The 23,542-nt window shown below is 33.6% G+C and overlaps 2 protein-coding genes across 4 annotated transcripts; one reads left to right on the forward strand and one right to left on the reverse strand.

Moving 5' to 3' along the window:
* Window positions 1-6,795: 6,795 nt before the first annotated feature.
* LOC142231619 (uncharacterized) lies at window positions 6,796-7,479 on the forward strand. The gene is made up of 2 exons (XM_075302250.1): window positions 6,796-7,003; window positions 7,142-7,479. Exons 1-2 carry the CDS (start codon window positions 6,796-6,798, stop codon window positions 7,477-7,479), a joined length of 546 nt encoding a protein of 181 aa, XP_075158365.1.
* Window positions 7,480-11,618: 4,139 nt separating this feature from the next.
* LOC142221795 (116 kDa U5 small nuclear ribonucleoprotein component) lies at window positions 11,619-16,980 on the reverse strand. Of its 3 annotated transcripts, none has more exons than XM_075291614.1 (7): window positions 16,912-16,980; window positions 16,573-16,705; window positions 15,848-16,516; window positions 13,709-13,992; window positions 13,229-13,643; window positions 12,084-13,171; window positions 11,619-12,023 (listed from the first exon to the last, which is right to left on the reverse strand). In XM_075291614.1, exons 2-7 carry the CDS (start codon window positions 16,684-16,686, stop codon window positions 11,666-11,668), a joined length of 2,928 nt encoding a protein of 975 aa, XP_075147729.1. In that variant the 5' UTR covers window positions 16,687-16,705; window positions 16,912-16,980; the 3' UTR covers window positions 11,619-11,665. The 3 variants fall into 3 exon arrangements, with proteins under 3 accessions (XP_075147729.1, XP_075147730.1, XP_075147731.1); XM_075291615.1 differs by having other exon boundaries at window positions 16,892-16,949; XM_075291616.1 differs by lacking the exon at window positions 16,912-16,980 and adding an exon at window positions 16,769-16,866.
* Window positions 16,981-23,542: the final 6,562 nt, after the last annotated feature.

Consider the following 23,542-nt stretch of genomic DNA (forward strand, 5'->3'; position numbering starts at 1 on the left):
CCCATTTTCTAAAATTCAATTATCAGAATAATTTATTGTTTTATATATTTCAATAGTTTAGGGTCGAACTCTTGTCCGACACAAATAGGAGAAGACTACGTATTTATGAACATCGCAAAGAGTACCTTTTTCTTACAAAAAGTATTTTTTCCTAGTTTGCTTTTATCTCCCCCCGATATTGCCCCACTGTGCACCACAATTAATTGTATGTGTACATGTTCACTGAACGGTAAGAATAACGGTAAGTCGAGTTTAAACAAAAACCAATGAGAAGAAAACATCCTGAATAACAAATTGTCCTTCTTTATTGTTCTCAATTATTTTGTGTATGAATGGTGAGGAGATGTATTTTTATGCCGATTGCTAATTGTATTTATGACCACAATGCATATCACACGGTGGTTTTTCCAAGCTGTTGCACAACCATGGAATATTCGTTGCCATTTTAATAACTGTTCAAGTTATTTTTGCAAATCTGAATTTGCCGCGTAAGTAAATAAGAGATAATACCGAGAGATTCATTGTAAAATTAACATTGTCAACAGTGGTAAAAAAAATTGCAGAGATTAAATCCCATATTATTTGGTATACACACATGAAGGAGGTTATTTTTTTTTTTTTAATCAACATTGCAATATCATCAATTTACTATTGTGTTTTCACTTCAATTGTTTACTTATCGTTAGTATACAAGTTAGCTGACACGAAGTGTGACCCACAATGAGAAAAATGCATGTCCTGTTCTAAAGATTTTGTTTTTACACTAATGATTTTGGTATAGATTCCGAGCCAAAGAAGCGGAGAATTGAAGTAAAGATGCCTTTAAGAAACAATTCTCTTTTAAAGTTGAGTTTTGTCTACTTGATTCTGGGAAACAAACTTTAATTTATACGTTTTTTAGCATTTTCCTTAATGTGCTATCAAAGTCATTTAAAAACATGTTAACGAAAATTTAAATTTCCAAATTCACACTAGGCTCCAAGTAAGAATAGTCTTTAACAGGTTGGCTGATAAGTCCCCGGTCTGACACATAGATGGCGTCGCTAGTATTAAATGCATATTATTTTTATATAGTACCAACCTTCAAATGATTCGTGTCAAAATTTGACGTCTGTAAGTCAATTAGTTTGTGAGATAGAGCATCTTTTGTTATTGTGAAAAAATGGAAAAAAAAGGAATTTCGTGTTTTGATAAAATACTGTTTTCTGAAGGGAAAAAATACGGTGGAAGCAAAAACTTGGCTTGATAATGAGTTTCCGGACTCTGTCCCAGGGAAATCAACAATAATTGATTGGTATGCAAAATTCAAGCGTGGTGAAATGAGCACGGAGGACGGTGAACGCAGTGGACGCCCGAAAGAGGTGGTTACCGACGAAAACATCAAAAAAAAATCCACATAATGATTTTGAATGACTGTAAAATGAAGTTGATCGAGATAGCAGAGGCCTTAAAGATATCAAAGCAACGTGTTGGTCATATCATTCATCAATATTTGGATATGCGGAAGCTCTGTGCAAAATGGGTGCCGCGCGAGCTCACATTTGACCAAAAACAACAACGTGTTGATGATTCTGAGCGTTGTTTGCAGCTGTTAACTCGTAATACACCCGAGTTTTTCCATCGATATGTGACAATGGATGAAACATGGCTCCATCACTACACTCCTGAGTCCAATTGACAGTCGGCTGAGTGGACAGCGACCGGTAAACCGTCTCCGAAGCGTGGAAAGACTCAAAAATCCGCTGGCAAAGTAATGGCCTCTGTTTTTTGGGAAGCGCATGGAATAATTTTTATCGATTATCTTGAGAAGGGAAAAACCATCAACAGTGACTTTTATATGGGGTTAATGGACCGTTTGAGGGTCGAAATCGCGGCAAAACGGCCCCATATGAAGAAGAAAAAAGTGTTGTTCCACCAAGACAACGCACCGCTGGCAAAGTAATGGCCTCTGTTTTTTGGGATGCGCATGGAATAATTTTTATCGATTATCTTGAGAAGGGAAAAACCATCAACAGTGACTATTATATGGGGTTAATGGACCGTTTGAAGGTCGAAATTGCGGCAAAACGGCCCCATATGAAGAAGAAAAAGTGTTGTTCCACCAAAACAACGCACCGTGCCACAAGTCATTGATAACGATGGCAAATCATGAATTGGGCTTCGAATTGCTTCCCCACCCGCCCTATTCTCCAGATCTGGACCCAAAGACTTTTTCTTGTTCTCAGACCTCAAAAGGATGCTCGCAGGGAAAAAATTTGGCTGCAATAAAGAGGTGATCGCCGAAACTGAGGCCTATTTTGAGGCAAAACCGAAGGAGTACTACCAAAATGGTATCAAAAAATTGGAAGGTCGTTATAATCGTTGTATAGCTCTGAAGGGAACTATGTTGAATAATAAAAACGAATTTTGACAAAAAATGTGTTTTTCTTTGTTAGACCGGGGACTTATCAGCCAACCTGTTATAATAAATTATTGAAAAACATCAACGTTTTTTTCTTTGTAGTTAAAATACAAAAATATAATTTTATTCATTTTGAAGAATTTTTCAGAACTATTAAAATCATTAAGCCGATAGCTATTGAAGCTGTGTTTTAATGTTCATTATAGTTCTTAGATTTGTAATAAATAAATATTAACCCTTAAATGCGCACTGTATCTTTTAAGAAACAACCTGAAAAAAATTCTTACGTCTTAAAATTTTGACCGAATTCTATAAAATCAAGTTTGTTGTATATATTACATCATAGCGCTATTTCTACAAATATGTTTTTCCGGCAAATTTGTTGTACTTCTGAGTAATCTGCAGTCAAAATTAAAAATCAAATTTTGAACAAAAATTAAAAAAAAAAACTACAAATTGGAAGTTAAATAATATTTACCAGAGATGAAAGTAATGTTGGGAAAGAAGCTGTGTAGTATAAACATATTACTCTCCACTCAAATCAAGTGGTTTATTTGTAAAAACAAAACTTATATATTTTTTCGGAGCACCGATTCCTCCGAAAAAATATATAATATGTGCCTTGTGCATTTAAGGATTAAGGTCATGTTGACCTTAGTCAAACAAAATTTTCTTGCATGTAAAGATACCCACTTTTAAGTCGAAACCGGCTTTATTGAAAAGTTTATCAACAATGGACACTCAAAAACGCTTTTACTTGGATTCAACAATTTTTACTTTGCGTTAAAGATTTTGGCTTTGATTCTGAGCCAAAGTTGCGTCATCTTTAAAATAAAGACAAAGATCGGCCAGGCCGAATCTTATGTACCCTCCACCATGGATTGCATAGATACTTCTACTAAAGACAGTCGAATTACTTGGGTTGCGGTAACACTTGCCAATGGCAAGGTATCTTAAAAATCCCTCCCACCGTCTTCTAAATTGTAAATTAGTCCATACACTCAAAAAAAAATTACTTGGATCCAAAGATTTTGACCTTCCTTTAAGGATTTTGGTATTGATTCCGAGCCAAAGATGCGGGTTCTTTAAAAAAAGGAATTTTTTTTGCGACCTATCTGGCTTTAAATCTAGGATCTATAAAATTAAAGTTAGGATACAGATCGCATTTATTGAATTTTCATTCTATTTTTCCGGTATATTAATAAAGCTATTCACGTACAAACAAATGCCAATTTAAAAATCCAAATTATGACGGATATTTCGAAGTAAAAAAATATTTTCTTAATTCCAAAATAACTTTAAACCAAAGATGCTAAATCCTCAAAATAAGTCTTAGCCTATATTTGAATATTCTATATTTCAGTTAATTTAAGGACGATTTCTTTAAATCAAAAATGTGTTTCTTTACTTTAACGAAAATTTGCCTTAGTTTAAAGTCATGCATTTTTAACGAAGGGACGCACATTTTCAAAATGTGTGTCCTAAATTTAATAAAAAAAATTTTTGAAGCAAAGATTATAAACTTTCTTTTAATTAAAATGTCATTATTTTAAAGAAATTTGTCCTTAATAGTGTGTAAATTGCGCATCCTAAAATTGAGGTTGCGTAATCTTTAGTATCACGTAAATATTTTTTTCAGTGTACGTGGTATATATTAAACTGAAAAAGGCCGATTAAATACGTACATAATTCAGTTTGACAAAATTTTATATAGAAATAAAATTTTGACAAAATTTTCTATAGAAATAAAATTTTGACAAAATTTTCTATAGAAATAAAATTTGGCAAAATTTTCTATAGAAATAAAATTTTGAGAAAAATTTCTATAGAAATAAAGTTTTGACAAAATTTTCGATAAAAATAAAATTTTGACGACATTTTCTATAGAAATAAAATTTTGAGAAAAATTTCGATAGAAATAAAATTTTGACAAAATTTTCGATAGAAATAAAGTTTTGACAAAATTTTCGATAGAAATAAAATTTTGACGACATTTTCTATAGAAATAAAATTTTGACAAAAATTTCTATAAAAATAAAATTTTGACAAGATTTTCGATAGAAATAAAATTTTGACAAAATTTTCGATAGAAATAAAATTTTGATAACATTTTCTATAGAAATAAAATTTTGACAAAAATTTCTATAGAAATAAAATTTTGACAAAATTTTTCTATAGCAATAAAATTTTGTCAACATTTTCTATAGAAAAAAATGTTGACAACATTTTCTATAGAAATAAAATTTTGACAAAATTTTTCTAAAGAAATAAATTTTGAATAAAAATTCTATAAAAATTGACAAAATTTTCTATAAAAATAAAATGTTGACAAAATTCTCTATAGTAAAAAAATTTTGACAAAAATTCTATAGATATAAAATTTTGGTAGATTATTTTTGCCTCGAGTGGCAACCATGATTACGAACCGATATGGACCAATTTTTGTGTGATTGCGGATCGGCTATATATAACTTTAGCCCGATATGGACCAATTTTGGCATGGTTGTTAGCGCAATGTACCAAATTTCAACTGAATCGGATGAATTTTGCTCCTCCAAGAGGCTCCAGAGGTCAAGTCTTGGGATCGGTTTATATTATGATTGGGATCGGCAATACATAATTATGATCCGATATGGACCAATTTTTGGATGGTTGTTAGAAACCATTTACTAACACCACGTACCAAATTTCAACCGGATCGGATAAATTTTGCTTCTCCAAGGGGCTCCAGAGGTCAAATCTGGGGATCGGTTTATATGGGGGCTATATATAATTATGGACCGATATGAACCAATTTTTGCATGGTTGTTAGAGACCATATACTAACACCACGGACCAAATTTCAACCGAAACGGATGAATTCTGCTCCACTAAGAGCCTCCGGAGTTAAAATCTGGGGATCGGTTTATATGGGGGCTATATATAATTATGGACCAATTTTTGCATGGTTATTAGAGACCATATACTAACACCACTTCCCAAGTTTCAACCGGATCGGATGAATTTTGCCCCTCCAAGAGGCTCCAGAGGTCAAATCTGGGGATCGGTTTATATGGGGCTATATATAATTATGAACCGATATGGGCCAATTTTTGCATGGTCTTTAAGGACCACATTCTAACACCACGTACCAAGTTTCAAACAGATCGGATGAAATTTGCTTCTTTAAGAAGCTACCAAGGCAAATTTGGGCGTCGGTTTATATGGGGGCTATATATAATTATGAACCGATATGGACCAATTGTGGCATGATTGTTAAAGACCACATTCTAACACCACGTACCAAGTTTCAACCAGATCGGATGAAATTTGCTTCTCTAAGAGGCTCCGCAAGGCAAATCTGGGGGTCGGTTTATATGGGGGCTATACGTAAAAGTGGTCCGATATGGCAATACCATCCGACCTACATCAACAGCAACTACTTATGCCAAGTTTCATGTCGATAGCTTGTTTCGTTCGGAAGTTCGCGTGATTTCAACAGACAGACGGACATGCTTAGATCGACTCAGAATTTCACCACGACCCAGAATATATATACTTTATGGGGTCTTAGAGCAATATTTTGATGTGTTACAAACGGAACGACTAAGTTAATATACCCCCATCCTATGGTGGAGGGTATAAAAAATAAATAAACCAAAATGCAAAATCCTCAAGATAGAATAGTTTAGGTTAGGAGAATTCTGGTTGCCCTGTCTCATGTGGGCTGACATACACCTAAGCTAGTATTTGGCTAGTTGTGCTTCTTCTTTCCATTGTACCCTTCTTTTATTTCAGGAAGACTGAACTCTCTAACTTATTCCCGAATTTGTTTCCAGACCAGGTTCGAAATCACTAATTTGCCTATTGACTAGTTAAGACAGGACATTGAGAAAGGTAGTGTTCCAAGGACTCATCATCCTTAAAACACGCCCTACATGCAGATGTGCTCTCCAGTCATTTTCTTATCTTATCAAACCTTGGAACAGTATCTACACTCAAAAAACAAAATTTTAAACTTGCCGTAAGGATGTTGGTATTGCTTGCTAGTCAAAGATGCGACTTCTTTAAAATACAGACATTTTTTCGACCTATCTCGTTTTAAATCTAGGATAAATAAAATTAAAATAACAATACAGAACTCATTTCGAATTTTTATTCTCTATTCGCTGTATATTAATAAAGTTTTTCATGTACAAGCAAATGCCAAATCCAAATTATAACGAATACTTCAAAGTAAAAAATGTTTTCTTAATTCCAAAAGAACTTTAAACCAAATGTATGCTGACGATGTGAAACTTTTTGCATCTGTCTCTTCAGATGTAGATTCTGCTAGGTTGCAAGGGGACTTTGATAGGTTGATTAATTGGTGCGTTGTGAATTGTATGACTCTTAATAGGGGGAAGTGTAAGAGTATGACTTTTTCGAGAAGGTGTGCTTTGTCTACTGATTATCATATCGATGACTATTATCTGGAGAAGGTATCTTGTTTTAAAGATTTGGGGGTATGGTTGGACACTAAATTGAATTTTAACTACCACATTGATAGCTGTGTTGGGAAGGCTATGTCTGTTTTAGGTTTTATAAAGCGTTGGTCGAAGGAGTTTGATGACCCTTACCTAGGTAAGCGGTTATATACGTCTCTTGTGCGTCCGATTCTTGAATATGGTTCTATTATTTGGTCTCCTTTTTACAATTGTCATATTGATAGGATCGAGTCAGTGCAAAGGAATTTTCTGTTGTTTGCTTTACGAGGATTAGGATGGGGTGACGTGACGGAGTTACCTCCATACGTGAATAGATTGAGGCTGATAGATTTGCCAACCCTTGAGAGAAGACGGCGCATGCTGGATATTTTATTTATTGTGAAGTTGGTTAATGGTATGATTGACTCAGATTTCTTGATTGGACACTTGAACTTTGTTGTACCAAGTCGACCAATGAGACATTTTTTGCCCTTGAGACTACCATTATTCAAGTACAACTACGAGGCCAATAGCACATTGAATCGTCTTATAATTGAGTTTAACCATTCTTTTAATTTATTTTCACTCACTGATTCCATATCTTGTATAAAACGCGCTATCCTTATGGATTAGTTTTATGCTCTAATGGGTTGTCAACTATAACTATATCGTATTTCGTATTTTATTGTTCCTGTCTGTTCCTGCAATAACTCCATATTATGCTCCTGTCCATTAACGTAATTTCCTGTGTTCGTTCCTGCTATCCTTATTCATGCTATCACCGTGTTCCTGATTCCTGCTATCACCATGTTCCTGCAATAACTCCCGTTCAAGCGATATTATTCTCTCCGATTTTATTTTCCATTTCCTTATACTGCTGTGTTCCTGATTCTTCCTGGTTCCTGACTTGTAATTGCCTAAATTTCTTCCTTTCAACATACCTACTATGCTCCTACTATGCTTTGGCGTCATTTCCTGTATCCGTTCCTGCTGTCCTTATTCCTGCTATCACCATGTTCCTGATTCATCCTAGTTCCTTATTCATCCTAGTTCCTGATTCTCTTAGTTCCTGACCCATAATTCGTCTAATACAAAACCCATTCTATCCCTGGTATCCCAGTTTTTCCGCAATGAATTTACTCCAGCTTTACACTATATTCCCAATTCTTGTTGTAAAATTATTCCTTATCTTATCTTTTTTTCTCTTCTTTTTTCTCTTGTTTTTTTGTTGTTTGTATCCAATTCTTAGTCCCAATCCTGCCTATAAATCTTCTATTGTCCCTACAATTTCTAAAATAGATTATATAGATATATTTTATTTTATTTTATTTTATTTTTAATGTATTATAAGCGTCATACTTTTTATTTTACTGTAACCAGCTGCTAATTATGATGTGTAAATAAATAAATAAAAGATGCTAAATCTTCAAAATAATATAATTTATTTGAAATAATATTTGAAACGTTTTTATATAAATTCTAAAGATTCAATATTCCAGGACGATTTCTTTAAATCTTTAAGGAAAATTTGCCTCAGTTCAAGGACATACGACTATAACGGAGGGACGCATGTTTCCAAAATTTGTGTCCTAAATTTAATAAAAAAAAATTTTGAAGCAAAAAACAATGTTTTGAAGAAAAACTTTATTTTAATTAAAATCTCATTATTTTAATGAAATTTGTACTTAATGTCTTGTAAATTGTGCATCCTAAAATTTAGATTTGGTAATCTTTAATATCACGTAAATACTTTTTTCAGTGTACTCAGAGAATTCTTAATAATTGAAAAATTGGACAAATGCTCTAAAGTCTAAGTCATTCCAATTTGCTAGAGACTCGAAAGATCCAAAAACAAAAAAAACTAAATCAAATTTCTTAAAATTACCCACACTGAAAAAAATATTGTCGTGAGGTCAAAGATTTCATGTCTTTAAAATACGAATACAAATTTTGCTTAGCATAGAAGACGCATTTCTCTAATATAAAGTTTTTTTCCTTGTCCAAAAGTCGATAAACTTTTCAATGAAGTCGTATTGTCCTTATAATTAAGTGATTTGAATTAAAAATGGGTATCATAACATGAAAGAAAAAATGTTTTGGCTAAGGTCAACTTGACTTTAACAATTCAGAAATATTCTTTAAATTTAATGAAATTGTCTTTAAATTTGTTGTCTTTTTGCATCATGACTACAAAGCAAAAAATCGTTCAAATATAGGACATGTTTTTCAAAACTTTATTTTAAAAAAGTTTTTTACTTCAAACATAGCATAATTTCTACTGGAAGTCGAGTCCTAATTTGGAAAATAAAGTTGCCGTTAACTCGTTTTTAAAGGACTTTGATAGCATATGAAGAAAAAAGCTGAGAAAGCGAAAAATTAAAATTTGCTTCCTAGAAGCAAGTACACAAAACCTAAATTTAAAAGAGAATTGTGTCTTAAAAGTATCCTTACTTGTATCCTCCGCTTCTTTGGCTCGGAATCAATACCAATTTTTTTAAAGTAAAGACAAAATCTTTGGAACCGAGTATGCTTTTTTTTCAGTGTTGGAAGAAAAAATTGGATTTAAAAATTGTTAAAATGTCTGTACGAAGTTCGAGACAGGTACAATTTTAGTAAAATTTATTCATTTGAAAGACTTATGAACTCAATTTAAGCAAACTTCTGCCATTTTAGGAAAATATGAACTATTTTATTTTTTAGTAAAATTGTGCACTATATTTGTATACAACTTTCTTTCTTATTTTTAGTTCACGCCATTAAAGTTAACAAAAAATTATTAAAATAAGGAACATTTACTCATATTGTGCAAAATTTAACTAATCAATTAAATAATCAACTAATCTTCATGAACTAAAATAAAGTTCAGTTGGCATTAGAGCCCCCTTTTTTCTGGGTGTGAAAAATACTTATAGCTGATGTAGATTAAAGCCTCTACTTTAAAATTACATCGAGAAATAAATCGAAACTAGGTGGGGAAATAGAGTTTGGTGTCGTTTTCGAATGTCCTCCTAAGTGGACATCGGTAGTCAAAGGGTTAAGAACCAAAAGTAGTTGTTGGTATATTTTTGCACTGTAATATAGAGGTGTGCGCGTGAGTACAAATTCACGAGACTCACGACATTTTCCAACCGGGAGTGAACAAAGGTAACGAAATTCAAAAATAGAATATAGTTCGACAGCTAAATTAATTTCAGTTAACATACGAGTAAGAATAAATTCTTGATTTTTTTCGTGAGCGTGATTTTGCAGAAATTTCATTTACGTACCGATTTAATTTCTCACGCACGACATATTTCTTTCAGTCCCATTCACGCACATTCACGAGAGTTGCAAACAGTCCCAAACATTAATTTTCGCGCATTTGCTTTTGTCTATGACTTTTGCGTGCTCTTTTCATAGACAATATAACATATAGATGAGCCATGGGTGTCAAACTATGTTTGACAGTTCAGAATATTAAGAATAAACGAGAAAAATAAGCTCACGCTTACAATCTCTTTCGTTTTCCTTTTTGTAGTTTGCCAATTTTACACAAGATTAGAACGTTTATGATGCACCAGAGGATTTATAAATAAATTAATATATTAAAAGTTCATATTTGAACAAAAAATTGCGACCAAAACCGCGAAAATACGAAATTTAATTTTGAGCAGCATTGCTCTTTACGAACAACACAAAAGCAAATGCGCGAAAATTAATGTTTGGGACTGACTCTTTACGAAAAAATCAAAACGAAATGTCAGAAAATTCATTTTTGGAACTGACACATTTTTTTTTAAGAGAATAGTGGATCATCTATATGTTATATTGTCTATGGTCTGGCATCCCTAACTTAGAATATCATCGACAGCATTTACAACTCTTTAACGGTAGTAATCAATTTTCCAGAGAGTCTTCTTCAATTGTTTGCCGGGGTAGGTTCCCCGAATCTACGCCGACCACTTTCTGCCAGTACGATATCGTTAGTTTTTGTAACTTTATCATTAGTGGTAGCGCTTTTCGGGGCATCTGAAGTGGCCAATGGAATATGACGAGCGACTATGCTAAAGTTTAACGATATCCATCGAATGAAATGGTCCATGTTTACAGGAAAGAATTCGCAAATGTATTTTGATATAAGTTCCACTCATTTTTTTCCGCAGATCATCGCTTTCATGAGCAATAAAAGTCCCGATGTATTGTACAAGCCTCGTGCGAATGCTATTTAGTGTATCTAGGGATGAAAAGTCCAAACCATGCAAAGCGAAACAAGGAGTCCGCAGTATTTTGATACAGAGGGAGACCCGACCGAAAATTAACACTTAACTCTGGTTGCCAAACTAATTTGGAAATTCCGGTATTGTTCCTAGGATATTCTTCGTATGAAAGCATAATTGTTTCTTTGTGTGGTATCTTGAGGTGGGTCCACGGTCTGGCCAATAGGCGTGGAAATTTGGTCATCTCGATTATATGAAACTTGCAAACTTTGAGGAAAACTCAGCTTCCACAAAAAAAGAAAAAAGAAAATTTTGTTGATATGTTTATCCTTTTACCATAAAATTTGCAGAATTATTTCCAAAAAAACTCAAGTTAATATTAATGACCGGCGGAAGATACGCAAATCTTACAAAATAAGCACATTAGGAGCAAGATTATTAAGTCACGCACTTGGGTTGAATTCAGTAAGGAACTTGACCACTTAAAATTTAGTGTAAGGCTCCAGCAAAGCTGATAATATTCGACACGATTCCATTACACATACGCAAATTTATTATTCGCTACGCAATCAAAAGTTTTTTATATCCTACTAAAAATTTTAATCTTTATTAACTGCATTTTATTACATGGGATAATTTAGCAATACATCTTGACGAGCCAATTCCAACAACATAGGATCATCAAAGAATTTATTAATCGAAACATCTTCTGATAGACCCTTACGCCGACGTGTTTTAATCATAAATTCTCGAGCCAAATGTGAAGCTTGTTGAGGTTCCAAAGGACGTATTACAATAGATTTATCCAAAGGATCACCCGGTACAATTTGCCAATGATGAAAAACTGAAAGACAAAAGGCTTGACCCTGAGTGTGCGTACGCAAATCGGTTTCAAAACCAAATGAATCGATTGCGGGAATAAAAGCTTTTATAGTATAGAGGGGAGAGCCGGAAACAGGAGCATCTTGAGTAACATGACCTCTGAAAAAGGCATATTATGGTTAGTTGCTTAACATTATGGGAAGTTGTTTCATTGCTTACCTTCTTCTGGCTAAAACTGTATAGACAGCTGAAACACAATCTGCCGGGGCCTGTACTTCAACAAATAAGTAGGGCTCCATTAAACGGGGCGTGGCCATGAGGAATGCAGAATATGCCACTCGTCGAGCTGTGGGTATAACTTGACCTCCTCCTCGATGTAAAGCTTCATTTGCTATAACTGCATCCAAAATTTTAAATTTCACATTTCTTATTGGTTCCTCACAAAGGGGTCCTTCCCTAGTACCCCATTGAAAACCTTGCACTATGGAATCTTTTACTGATGTCAACAATGTCTTGTCCACCTCCGAAGGCAAGGTGTCATCAACCAAAATATTAGGCCCAGTAGCGTCTGGACCAAAAGCCCATATGGAACGAGCTGCTAGCAAATCCCAATCGTAGTTGACTTGGAAAAATTCACCTATGCGTTTCTTATTCCATCCAATGGATACGACTTCATTCTCTATATCTTCAGCCAATCCCTTTTCCAAAGGTTCAGCAATCATGGTGATTTTATTTTTCTTATTGGGTGTTTCGGCAAAACATTTTAATGAACTAGTTTCCACAACCGTTTCACAAAATGCCACTACAGGATCAGCCACTTTGATATCAATTTCCGAATACATCTTGCGCAAATCATGCATAACACAATCCAAGTATAGTTCGCCGGTACCCAAAATTACATGCTCACCAGATTCTTCCACACGAGTTGAGAGTAGAGGATACGATTTATTAACTTTACGTAGACCATCCAACATTTTTGGTAATTCGGAAGGATTGACTGGTTCCACGGCAATTTTAATAATGCTTTGAGTATTGAATTTCAATGGTCTGAAGATATACAAATCCTCGGGGGCATTTGCATCAACAATAGTCGAAGTTTTAACAATACTTTGATCTATACCCTCTATAAGGACCCAATTGCCAGCGGGAACCCGATTCAATTCAACTTTATAACGAGCTTCATATACCCACAGGCGACCTACTTGTAAAATACGAGAATCTTCTTCATCTTGTAGGGTATAGTTTTCACCCAATACTCGAACTTCCTGACCAGCGTGTAAGGTTCCCGATATAATACGGGCAAGAACCTAGGAAAGATGTACGTTTTAATGATTTACTTCAAATCTATCAGCCATCTATTTTACCTGGAAGAATGTACAATCGTCCGTTGGATACATTTTTGCACTATGCACCAATAATGATCCTGTTTGATTGCATTGTATCATATCTCTATACATATCTCCTTCTTTGGGTCCGGTATAGATATGATCAACTTTGCGTTTGGCATTATCCAATGGAGATTGTATGTGTTCCACACACATACTAACAAATCCACTGAAATCTCCCAAGAAACGATTGCAAACCAAACGCAATAAAGGTCGAATATTCGATTTCATCTCTTCTTTTGTTATGCGAATATTTAATTCGGCCAAAGTATCAGCCAATGTAGTGTCTACATCACCCACCACTTGTGCTATAATCTTATACATAGGCTCTAGAATAAATTCTACAAAACTACGTTGTGCTGAATTATGTGGCGGCTTTTTGGTAAATTTACGACTGCAAATGGAAAAGGAAAATATTATAGTGAAATATTTTGAGATTTTTCCATAACACCAACTTACGATTTACCATGGAAATACATGTCTCCCCATAGACGTTTCGAAAACTCCACATAATTAACACCTTCATAGGTGTCTGCATATAATTTTGCAAATGATTTCAATGTGAAACATATTCCATATAGTGAACTGGCGAAACAGACATTACCCAATACGGGTGACACCAATTGTGTCTCTTCGGCATTACCATAAGTGCTCAATAAACTATTGACTTCTTCTACAATATGTTTTAGTTTGAAGTATGCATCTTGGGGAGGTAATTTTAATTCCAATATCAAACGATCGATCTGAAAAGTAAAATTTGAAAATATGATAATGAATGGCATAATTTTTTATCTTTGAATTTTTCGTTCCTCGATTGGATGCCATGTTTGAATTTAGTAACGAATGTCGGAGAATATAGGGCATTGACCAAAGTGGCAATACCTTATCTATGTTCTGAGCGATATCTCAAAATCTCAAAAAAGCTAGCGTAGATATGCTTCTCTGTTTTGGAATAAGGATCTGTTTTTACTATATTAACTATATGTTACGATTTTGGGTAACATAACGATAGAATTTACGTCGGCTTTTTGAGAAATTGCGCGTTTTCTAAGTTGGGTCTATTATCAAGTCGAACACATTGATGGCATTCCTATTTGTAAGGGTCAACGCATAAGATTTTGGTATGATTAATGAATGACTTACATTTTAATCGAAGAAATTTACTAAAGTTTAACGTTATATGACCGTGAACCTGAGAATGTTCATTTTTAAGTTATTATTGAAATATGAATGCTAGTCAAAATTATCAATCAAATAGAAAATGTTTTTTGTAGAGAATATAAAATATAAACGGAATGAGACAGACGCTAAGAAACAATTATTTACGGACGAGAGTTCGATCAGTCCGAATTTTATAAACCCTTCAACATAGATTGCATAGAAAGTTGTGCCAAAGGACTGTCATTCACAATCGTGAGTTGTAGTTACAACATATGTCGATGGCAAGGCATCTTAAAACTTCTTAACATTGTCTTCTAAATCTAGTCCATATGGAGTATATGGTAAATAAAGAAGCCAGATTATGTAATTATATAAGCCATATTCATTCTTTATCAGTTTATATAGATCAAATGAAAATTGGTCCTCCACGAGGTCAACAAGTCAAAAGCGGTCCCATACTTTATATCGGGCTGCATATAAATATGGACCATTATAAAGAGTTCGGATGACTTTGTCACCGTATTTCATTGCATAGTTTATTAAAAGAGCTGAGCATAAATGAATTTTTTAGTTTACGCAGAAGACTTAATGAACACTTATATCCAAAAGTTTGTAAACACAGTGTCATTTCTATGTTAAATAACCTAACTAATAGGCTATAATTTCAGACAAGTGATTAATTAAATTGTATGATATCGACAAAGAAGGAAGAATTCCGAATTTACTCTTGTGTTCATATGAATGTTTAGATCGTTTTCCTTTTCATAAAATCAATTTTTCAAATTTTGCTCGTTTTTTAATTTCTTGGCTCCTTCGTTTTGCTAATTTTTTAAGAATTTGTCTCTTTTTGTGGCTGTCAGCAGCCCGATATTTTTAGGCTCATTTATACTATTCAGTCCAATGTGATGCTACAAGTGGTGAACTTCTATCTTATCAATGAGTACTGCCCGATTATATGATGAGCTCAACTTTAACTGTGATACACTTAGAAAGTCATCAGCAATACTTAGAGGGGATAAATCACCGCTGGAAATTTCTTTGGTGTTCTGTCGAAACTGGGATTGAACCTCAATATGAAAATTGTATCCACTTAATTTTCGTTCCAGATATCGATAAGATTTTGGTTTAAACCTCCCTGAAATTTAGTATTACTAAGTTTCTGATACAATGGAAAAAATTAAAGAGTAATTCGTTCTAATTTATTATTCAAACGTTTTTTTTTTTTTATTATTCAAACATTGTGTCACTTGAGCAATTTATGAAGGATGTACCATAATAAAACCATGACAAATAGTATATGACTTCACCAGAGAAATGTACGTGTAGTTAATTCTCGTGGAAAATTTCAGCTAAGTAACTTTTTAACAACAAAATACGAATAAGTGTAAATCTTTCAATTCTATTGGGCCTTTCCTTCCATAATTTTTATTAACTCACCTTATTGATGCACAGCGTTATGGCCATCTTTTCTTGTACAGCATGTTTGAGCATTCTTTCCGTATTCAACATTACGCCCTCAGCAGCATCAACAAAGACAACAACACCATCGCAAAGACGCATTGCAGCGGTAATTTCGTCAGAAAAGTTTACATGACCTGGTGTATCGAAAATATTCATCAAATAACTCTTTTGCTTCACATCCTGCAGGACAACAGTAACTGGAGTAGCTTTAATACTAACACCACGCTCCTGTTCGGTAAACAAAGTGTCTGTATAACGCAAAGAACGTTCCTCATTCAAATCGAATTGTGGATGAGTTTGACGAATGAGACAATCAACAAATGTTGTTTTGCCATGATGCAAATGACCAATTAAGGCCACATTACGTATAAGAGGTGGTGTATCCATCAAATCGGCCATGAATTCCATATTGTATGTGGTCTCAGGTAACTCCTGCTCTTTAATTTGGAATTTTAATTTCTTTACGGGTTCAATGAGTGGTTTGTCCAGAGGTTGGGCATCTTCTTCTTGCACAATAGTCTCAACATCGGGACCATATACTTCCACTGCTGTGGGATAGTAGCGCTTATCCTCATGCAAGACAACTGCTGTTACCTCTTTGTCTTCATCTTCATTTTGATCTTCTTCTTCGTCCATAGCATCATCCTTGACAAAATTTATGATTAATTATTTATTGGCTACACATGTACTTGTATACTCACATCATGGTCATCTTGTGTATCCTGTTGTCCATAAATACTTTGGTCATCATCCTCATCACTATCCAAATCAGGACCTATATAATTTCCAAATTCATCATACAAATCGGAATCCATAATGCTGATGTATGTTCACCTACAACAAAAATTTATACACTTTTAGTAAACGTTTAACAAGCTAAGAAGTTGAACATTTAACGTGTCTGCAAAATGATCGCTTTGAGGTCCAATTATCAAAAAAAAAAACTTGAAGATATTGCACTCTCGGGTCTCTTAGTTTTCTATATCTTTAATTGGATTATTTTTTAAAATTATTCATTACTTCAAGAGCTCCCAATTTACCAATGTTTTCGCGTGTAAACACAATTAAATGTCATTCTTGACACATCGTGCCGGTTGCGAGCAGTGTTCAGTTAGAATTACAGAGCAGTGTTGGAAAATGAAATTGAATAGTGTTGGACAAGCTATGTTTTGTCTAAAGCGGTTTGTGGCTTTGCTAATCTCAGTTTTAAACACTTCTGACACAGGATGTGTTATAATTTCACAAAAACAATTCCTCTGATACCAGCAAACGCTTACTCTGTTTACAGCGGATACATATAATAAGGTACTTTGCATTCATTTTGTGTGTACAGATTGCGCATTTTTAAAATGTTGCCAGCAACACAAAACAATGCTATGTATCATTTTAGCGGGCAGAAAAGAATTCGAGGGAGCAAACAGGGCAATCGCAGCATTCTAGTTTGTCGACAGAACTGAAAATGCCCGCAATTTACGTCGCCAAATCGAAAACTTATAAAAGTGACTCAAATTTTCCTTTATTTCTAATAACAGGTTGGCTGATAAGTCCCCGGTCTGACACATAGATGGCGTCGCTAGTATTAAATGCATATTATTTTTATATAGTACGAACCTTTAAATGATTCGTGTCAAAATTTGACGTCTGTAAGTCATATAGATTGGTATGCAAAATTCAAGCGTGGTGAAATGAGCACGGAGGACGGTGAACGCCCGAAAGAGGTAGTTACCGACGAAAACATCAAAAAAATCCACAAAATGATTTTGAATGACCGTAAAATGAATCATATCATTCCTCAATATTTGGATATGCGGAAGCTCTGTGCAAAATGGGTGCCGCGCGAGCTCACATTTGTGTTGATGATTCTGAGCGGTGTTTGCAGCTGTTAACTCGTAATACGCCCGTGTTATTCCGTCGATATGTGACAATGGATGAAACATGGCTCCATCACTTCACTCCTGAGTCCAATCGACAGTCGGCTGAATGGACAGCGACCGGTGAACCGTCTCCGAAGCGTGGAAAGACTCAAAAGTCCGCTGGCAAAGTAATGGCCTCCGTTTCTTGGGATGCGCATGGAATAATTTTTATCGATTATCTTGAGAAGGGAAAAACCACCAACAGTGACTATTATATGGCGTTATTGGAGCGTTTGAAGGTCGAAATCGCGGCAAAACGGCCCCATATGAAGAAGAAAAAAGTGTTATTCCCAGAGAATGAAGCCGCCGAGTCGCGCCGCCGATTTTAGCCGTCGCCGACCCGTTTTTAGCAGTCGACGCCGCCGCCGAATATGTCGACTCATCTCGACTCAAATTTAGCCGCCAATTAATCTAAAATATTGATTTATATCAGAAAAATTTAATAATATTTGTTATAGTTTTTGCCAAAATTTTGAACTTTCCACTTTTAATCAATTAGTATCAAGTTGCTATAATAGTTTTACAAAAATTTAGCTCAAAAAATTTGAATGAAATGTAAATTTGATTGTAAGATTGGTTGTACAACTAATCACATTACAATTGGGAAAACTTCAAATGGATTTTATAATAGATAATTTTGCTCCGCCGAACAGACAATTTTTTATCGGCTTAGCCGTCAAGCCGCCGCCGCCGGAGGCAAAAATTTAGTGTTAGCCGCCGCCGACAAAAATGGGTCGGCTTCATTCTCTGGTTATTCCACCAAGACAACACACCGTGCCACAAGTCATTGAGAACGATGGCAAAAATTCATGAATTGGGCTTCGAATTTTTTTCTTGTTCTCAGACCTCAAAAGGATGCTCGCAGGGAAAAAATTTGGCTGCAATGAAGAGGTGATCGCCGAAATTGAGGCCTATTTTGAGGCAAAACCGAAGGAGTACTACCAAAATCGTATCAAAAAATTGGAAGGTCGTTATAATCGTTGTATCTCTCTCGAAGGGAACTATGTTGAATAATAAAAACGAAAAAAAAATGTGTTTTTCTTTGTTAGACCGGGGACTTATCAGCCAACCTGTTATATGCTTAGATGCAAATTAGTGTGATGAGTGTGTTATTAGTGTGATGAGTATCATACCATAGAGTCATTGTGCTTATAAAGGCCGGTATGCACCTCTAGCGAAAAATTTCATTCCCATAAGAAATGCATTGCTATTTTTGCTAACGAAATTTTCGGTGGCGTTCAATTTCGTAAGCTGGTACGCACCTCTAATGAAAATAACAGGGTTGTCAAAAGCATATTTTGGCAGCAAACATTTAATTTATTACAATCATTGTGTGCGTAAAAGTTTTAAAAGGTCTGTAAATAACAAACAATTTATTTGAGGAATATTTGGAACATATATTAACAATTTTTAAAAGCGATTAGCTGGTTTAAAATTTGTGTACACAGCCCTGTTTTTTTTTTGTTGTAGACTTAAATAAATTTTTGCTACCGAAAATTTCGCTAGAGGTGCATACCGGCCTTAAAGGCCGGTATGCACCTCTAGCGAAATTTTCGGTAGCAAAAATTTATTTAAGTCTACAACAAAAAAACAGGGCTGTGTACACAAATTTTAAACCAGCTAATAGCTTTTAAAAATTGTTAATATATGTTCCAAATATTCCTCAAATAAATTCTTTATTATTTACAGACCTTTTAAAACTTTTACGCACACAATGATTGTAATAAATTAAATGTTTGCTGCCAAAATATGCTTTTGACAACCCTGTTATTTTCATTAGAGGTGCGTACCAGCTTACGAAATTGAACGCTACCGAAAATTTCGTTAGCATAAATAGCAATGCATTTCTTATGGGAATGAAATTTTTCGCTAGAGGTGCATACCGGCCTTAAGGCCATAATCGGAATATGCGATTGGAGAGTATTGACAAACAAGCTTTTATTTATGGCGGCATTCACATGTAAAATATTTAGAAGAGCAAATGTAGTTCACGCTACTTAGTTTTTATGAACATCCATTTATACCTATGAATGTAATGCATTTAAATATTTTTCCCAAGTTAATCTAGTGTATTAGATGGGGTAATAAAAAATTAAAATTCAGGCAAATCAACTTAAATTGCCTACATCTACGTTTTCCTACTAATATTAATTAGAGCATTGCATCGGTCATATATTTTTGTGTTCGAGAACATCTCGAAGCCCAACAAGTAAGGTAGAGATTTGTAGTTGTTCCCGTTTGGACCGATGTTTGTAAGTTCGAATACAACCATAACTCGTTCTCGTTTGTGTTGTATGAAACGGTCAATCAAACAACTTCAGTCTTCGGGATCAAACACAACGAGTCAAAATGTTTTCGAAAACAAAGTGAAGGAATCGAGGATTTCGAATCTTTTTTTGTCCTCACGTAGTAACAATAACAACAACTTTTATATGTATTTTATATGTATTTGTTTAGTTGTAAGTTGATGGAAACAAAGATAATAAAAGAGGAAGATGGGAGATTGGCTTGCGTCATACCAAATGTTGCATTTACCAGATTAGTTTAATACATGTTTGTAATCTTTTAGTTGTTTTTCGTATTTATTTTTTAAATGAAAAATGTAATTTTCTTAATGAAACAATGTTAAATTTTAGGCAACAACAAAAAAAATTACATTTTCCCCTTTATGGAAATTTATTTCGTGCTCTTAATTTCTTTTTATTTGCATTTTAATGATATGTCAATACTTGTCGTATACGAGTTTGGTTCGAGTATTAAACTAATGTGGTAAATGGTTTGATGTGCTCAGTAGCCAATCTCCCATCTTCCTCTTTTATTATCTTTGGATGGAAAGGCGCTTGTGTATGAAGTAAAAAAAAAATAACATAAAGTGGACAAAACCTTCTGCATTTCTATGTAAAAAGGTATTAACAGGAAAACAAAATATTGCTCTAGTTTTTAGGAGAAACATTTGGGATGATATTTTTGGGCATTATAGTAAGTAATCGTTAAAAATGCAATTCACTTTTTCGTATAAAAAATAAGGGGCATTCGTATTTAAAGGAAATAAAACATTTTTTCTCTTTCTATAGAAATAACATTTTGACAAAATTTTCCATAGAAATAAAATGTCGACAAAATTTTCTATTGAAACAAAATTTTCACAAAATTTTTTATAGAAATAAAATATTGATAAAATTTTCTAGAGAAATAAAATGTTGACCAAATTTTTTATAGAAATAAAATTTTTGATAAAATTTTCTATAGAAATAAAATTTTGATTAAATTTTTTATAGAAATACGATGTTGACAAAATTTTCTATAGAAATAAAATTTTGAGAAAATTTTCTATAGAAATAAAATGTTAATAATTTTCTATAGAAATAAAATTTTTTTATAGATTTACTCGTTTGCGAATAAGTTTATTGTTCTTTACTTCTAAAAAATTTCCCTGAAGACGAACATCGGAGATGTTTCGAAATATTGGATAATATTAAATAAAAATACAACTCAAAAACACAACAACATCTGTTTTTATTCATATGACCTCAAGCCGAACTGTACAAATATTATGTTGATAAAATTTTCTATAAAAATAAAATTTTGACAAAATTTTCTATAGAAATAAAATTTTGACAAAATTTTCTATAGAAATACAATTTTGATAGAATTTTCTATAGAAATAGAATTTTGATAATTTTTTTTATAGATGTTAACAACATTTGCTATTGAAATAAAATTTTGACAAAATTTTCTATAGAAATAAAATTATGACAACATTTTTTATAGAAATAAAATTTTGATAAAATTTTCTATAGAAATAAAATTTTGATAAAAAATTTTATAGAAATAAAATTTTCACAAAGTTTTCTAAGAAATAAAATTTTGATAAAATTTTCTATAGAAATACAATGTTGATAAAATTTTCTATACAAATAAAATTTTGATAAAATATGGCCCGTTTGCAATACCATCCGACCTACATTAATGACAACTACTTATGCCAAGTTTCAAGTCGATAGCTTGTTTCGTTCGGAAGTTAGCGTGATTTCAACAGACGGTCGGACGGACATGCGTAGATCGACTCAGAATTTCACCGCGACCCAGAATATGTATACTTTATGGGGTCTTAGAGCAATATTTCGATGTATTACAAACGGAATGACAAACTTAATATACCCCCTTCCTATGGTGGATGGTATAAAAAACAGACAAAAAATACAAAAATAAATTTACTTTTGCTAGTTACATATAAAAACATAACAAATTTAAACATTTGCCTTGTTAAAATTACTCATTTTATCGTCAATAAGCTTAACTATTAATTACACACTTATATCTAAAGAAACACAAACTGTATGACTTCTTTTCTCATTAAGCATGATTCCCGTTTCACCAAATGCAATCGAATGTTTGCTTGCGACCGAGAATGGAAACAAATGCACAACTTCAATGATGTGACGTCACAACAACATTCACTCGATACTGAATTATTGGGTGTGATTCAAACCATGTCTCATTCATACATTTACATTCATTCGAACCGATTCGGTCAAGCCAGTGTTCTCATTCTATTCATTCGATCAATGAAGATTATTCAGTCTTCTCGAACCGTTTCATGAGTTCAGTTGTGTGCGCTATGAATGAATGTTCTCATGCAATGCTCTATTATATATAGCACCCAACACATTTGACGGATTTGATGTACTATCAAAAATGTGGATTTACAAAGTGGTGCAGGGTATAATACAGTCGGCCCCGTCCGCCTTTAGACTTTCCTTACTTGTTTTTTTTTTAGAAAATAACCTAAAAAGTACATTTTCCGGACAAAATTCAAAAAAGTGCCCAAGCGAAATTTGCCGTTTCGAAGATTAAGAATAAACGAAAAAAACAATAGCACGCTTACGTTCTCTTTCGTTTTCCTTTTTGTAGTTTGCCTATTTTACACAAAATTGGAACGTTTATGATGCACCACCATTGATAAATGAAGTAATACATTAAAAGATCCTATGTGAACAAAAAATTCGCGAAAATACGAAGTTTAATTTTGAGCAGCATCCCTGCCAGCATTTCAAAGTTCCATTTCATCCTCATCGCTACCACAGACTCGTAAGTGACACTGCAACAATCGCCAACTGTGATGGGGGAAGCGTATGAAAAAGTATGAAATGTACATGAAAGTATTTTTCCATCACTATTGTTAAAAGAGCCATTTTATATTTTGTGAAACACCAAGCGCAACTAGCTTCCTATAATTTATTTAAATAAAATCGATAATGAAGTGCTGAAAACATAGCTATTTTGCTTAAAATTGTAAAAGGTATATTGGTGAACAATTTTTGACTTTCCAAATGGAATAAAGTGATTGTTTTTCAGATATTTTACAGACACGCTGCCTCCATCGAGAATAAAACCACCGGCATATAGACGCTGCAACATGCAACTTGCCACTTGTAAATCAACATCATTCTATTATTAATGAAAAAAAATATGTTAAATGTGTTGTGATAGATGTATGTTATATTTATAAGAATTTATAAATGTTTTTATGTTTTATATATTTTTGGAGATGTCCTGGATAAACGAGTACTCTGTTTTCTTTTAGTCCTTCACGTCTTAGGGCATCCAGTGCTAAAAGAAAACAGCCCTAGTGTTTTACTTGACCACAATGATTCTTTTACAACAAGGGATGCCAGATTTTGAAGAGGCAAAAAGAGCACATACGAAGAAAAAGAGCACACTTTTTCAAATAAAATAAAAAAACATTTAATTCCAT

This window comes from Haematobia irritans, chromosome 1 (genome assembly GCF_050003625.1).
Source record: "Haematobia irritans isolate KBUSLIRL chromosome 1, ASM5000362v1, whole genome shotgun sequence".
In the NCBI taxonomy this organism is placed as follows: Eukaryota; Metazoa; Arthropoda; class Insecta; order Diptera; family Muscidae; genus Haematobia; species Haematobia irritans.

Bases quoted from the DNA above. Each gene is read 5' to 3' on its own strand.
- LOC142221795 (XM_075291614.1), bottom strand. From the start codon at position 16,686: ATGGATTCCGATTTGTATGATGAATTTGGAAATTATATAGGTCCTGAT. The intron at 13,993-15,847 runs GTGAGTTAATAA...TTTACTTTTCAG, and splicing joins TAACGCTGTGCATCAATAAG to ATCGATCGTTTGATATTGGA. The intron at 13,644-13,708 runs GTAAGTTGGTGT...TTCCATTTGCAG, and splicing joins ATGTATTTCCATGGTAAATC to TCGTAAATTTACCAAAAAGC.
- LOC142231619 (XM_075302250.1), top strand. From the start codon at position 6,796: ATGACTTTTTCGAGAAGGTGTGCTTTGTCTACTGATTATCATATCGAT. The intron at 7,004-7,141 runs GTAAGCGGTTAT...TACGAGGATTAG, and splicing joins GTTTGATGACCCTTACCTAG to GATGGGGTGACGTGACGGAG.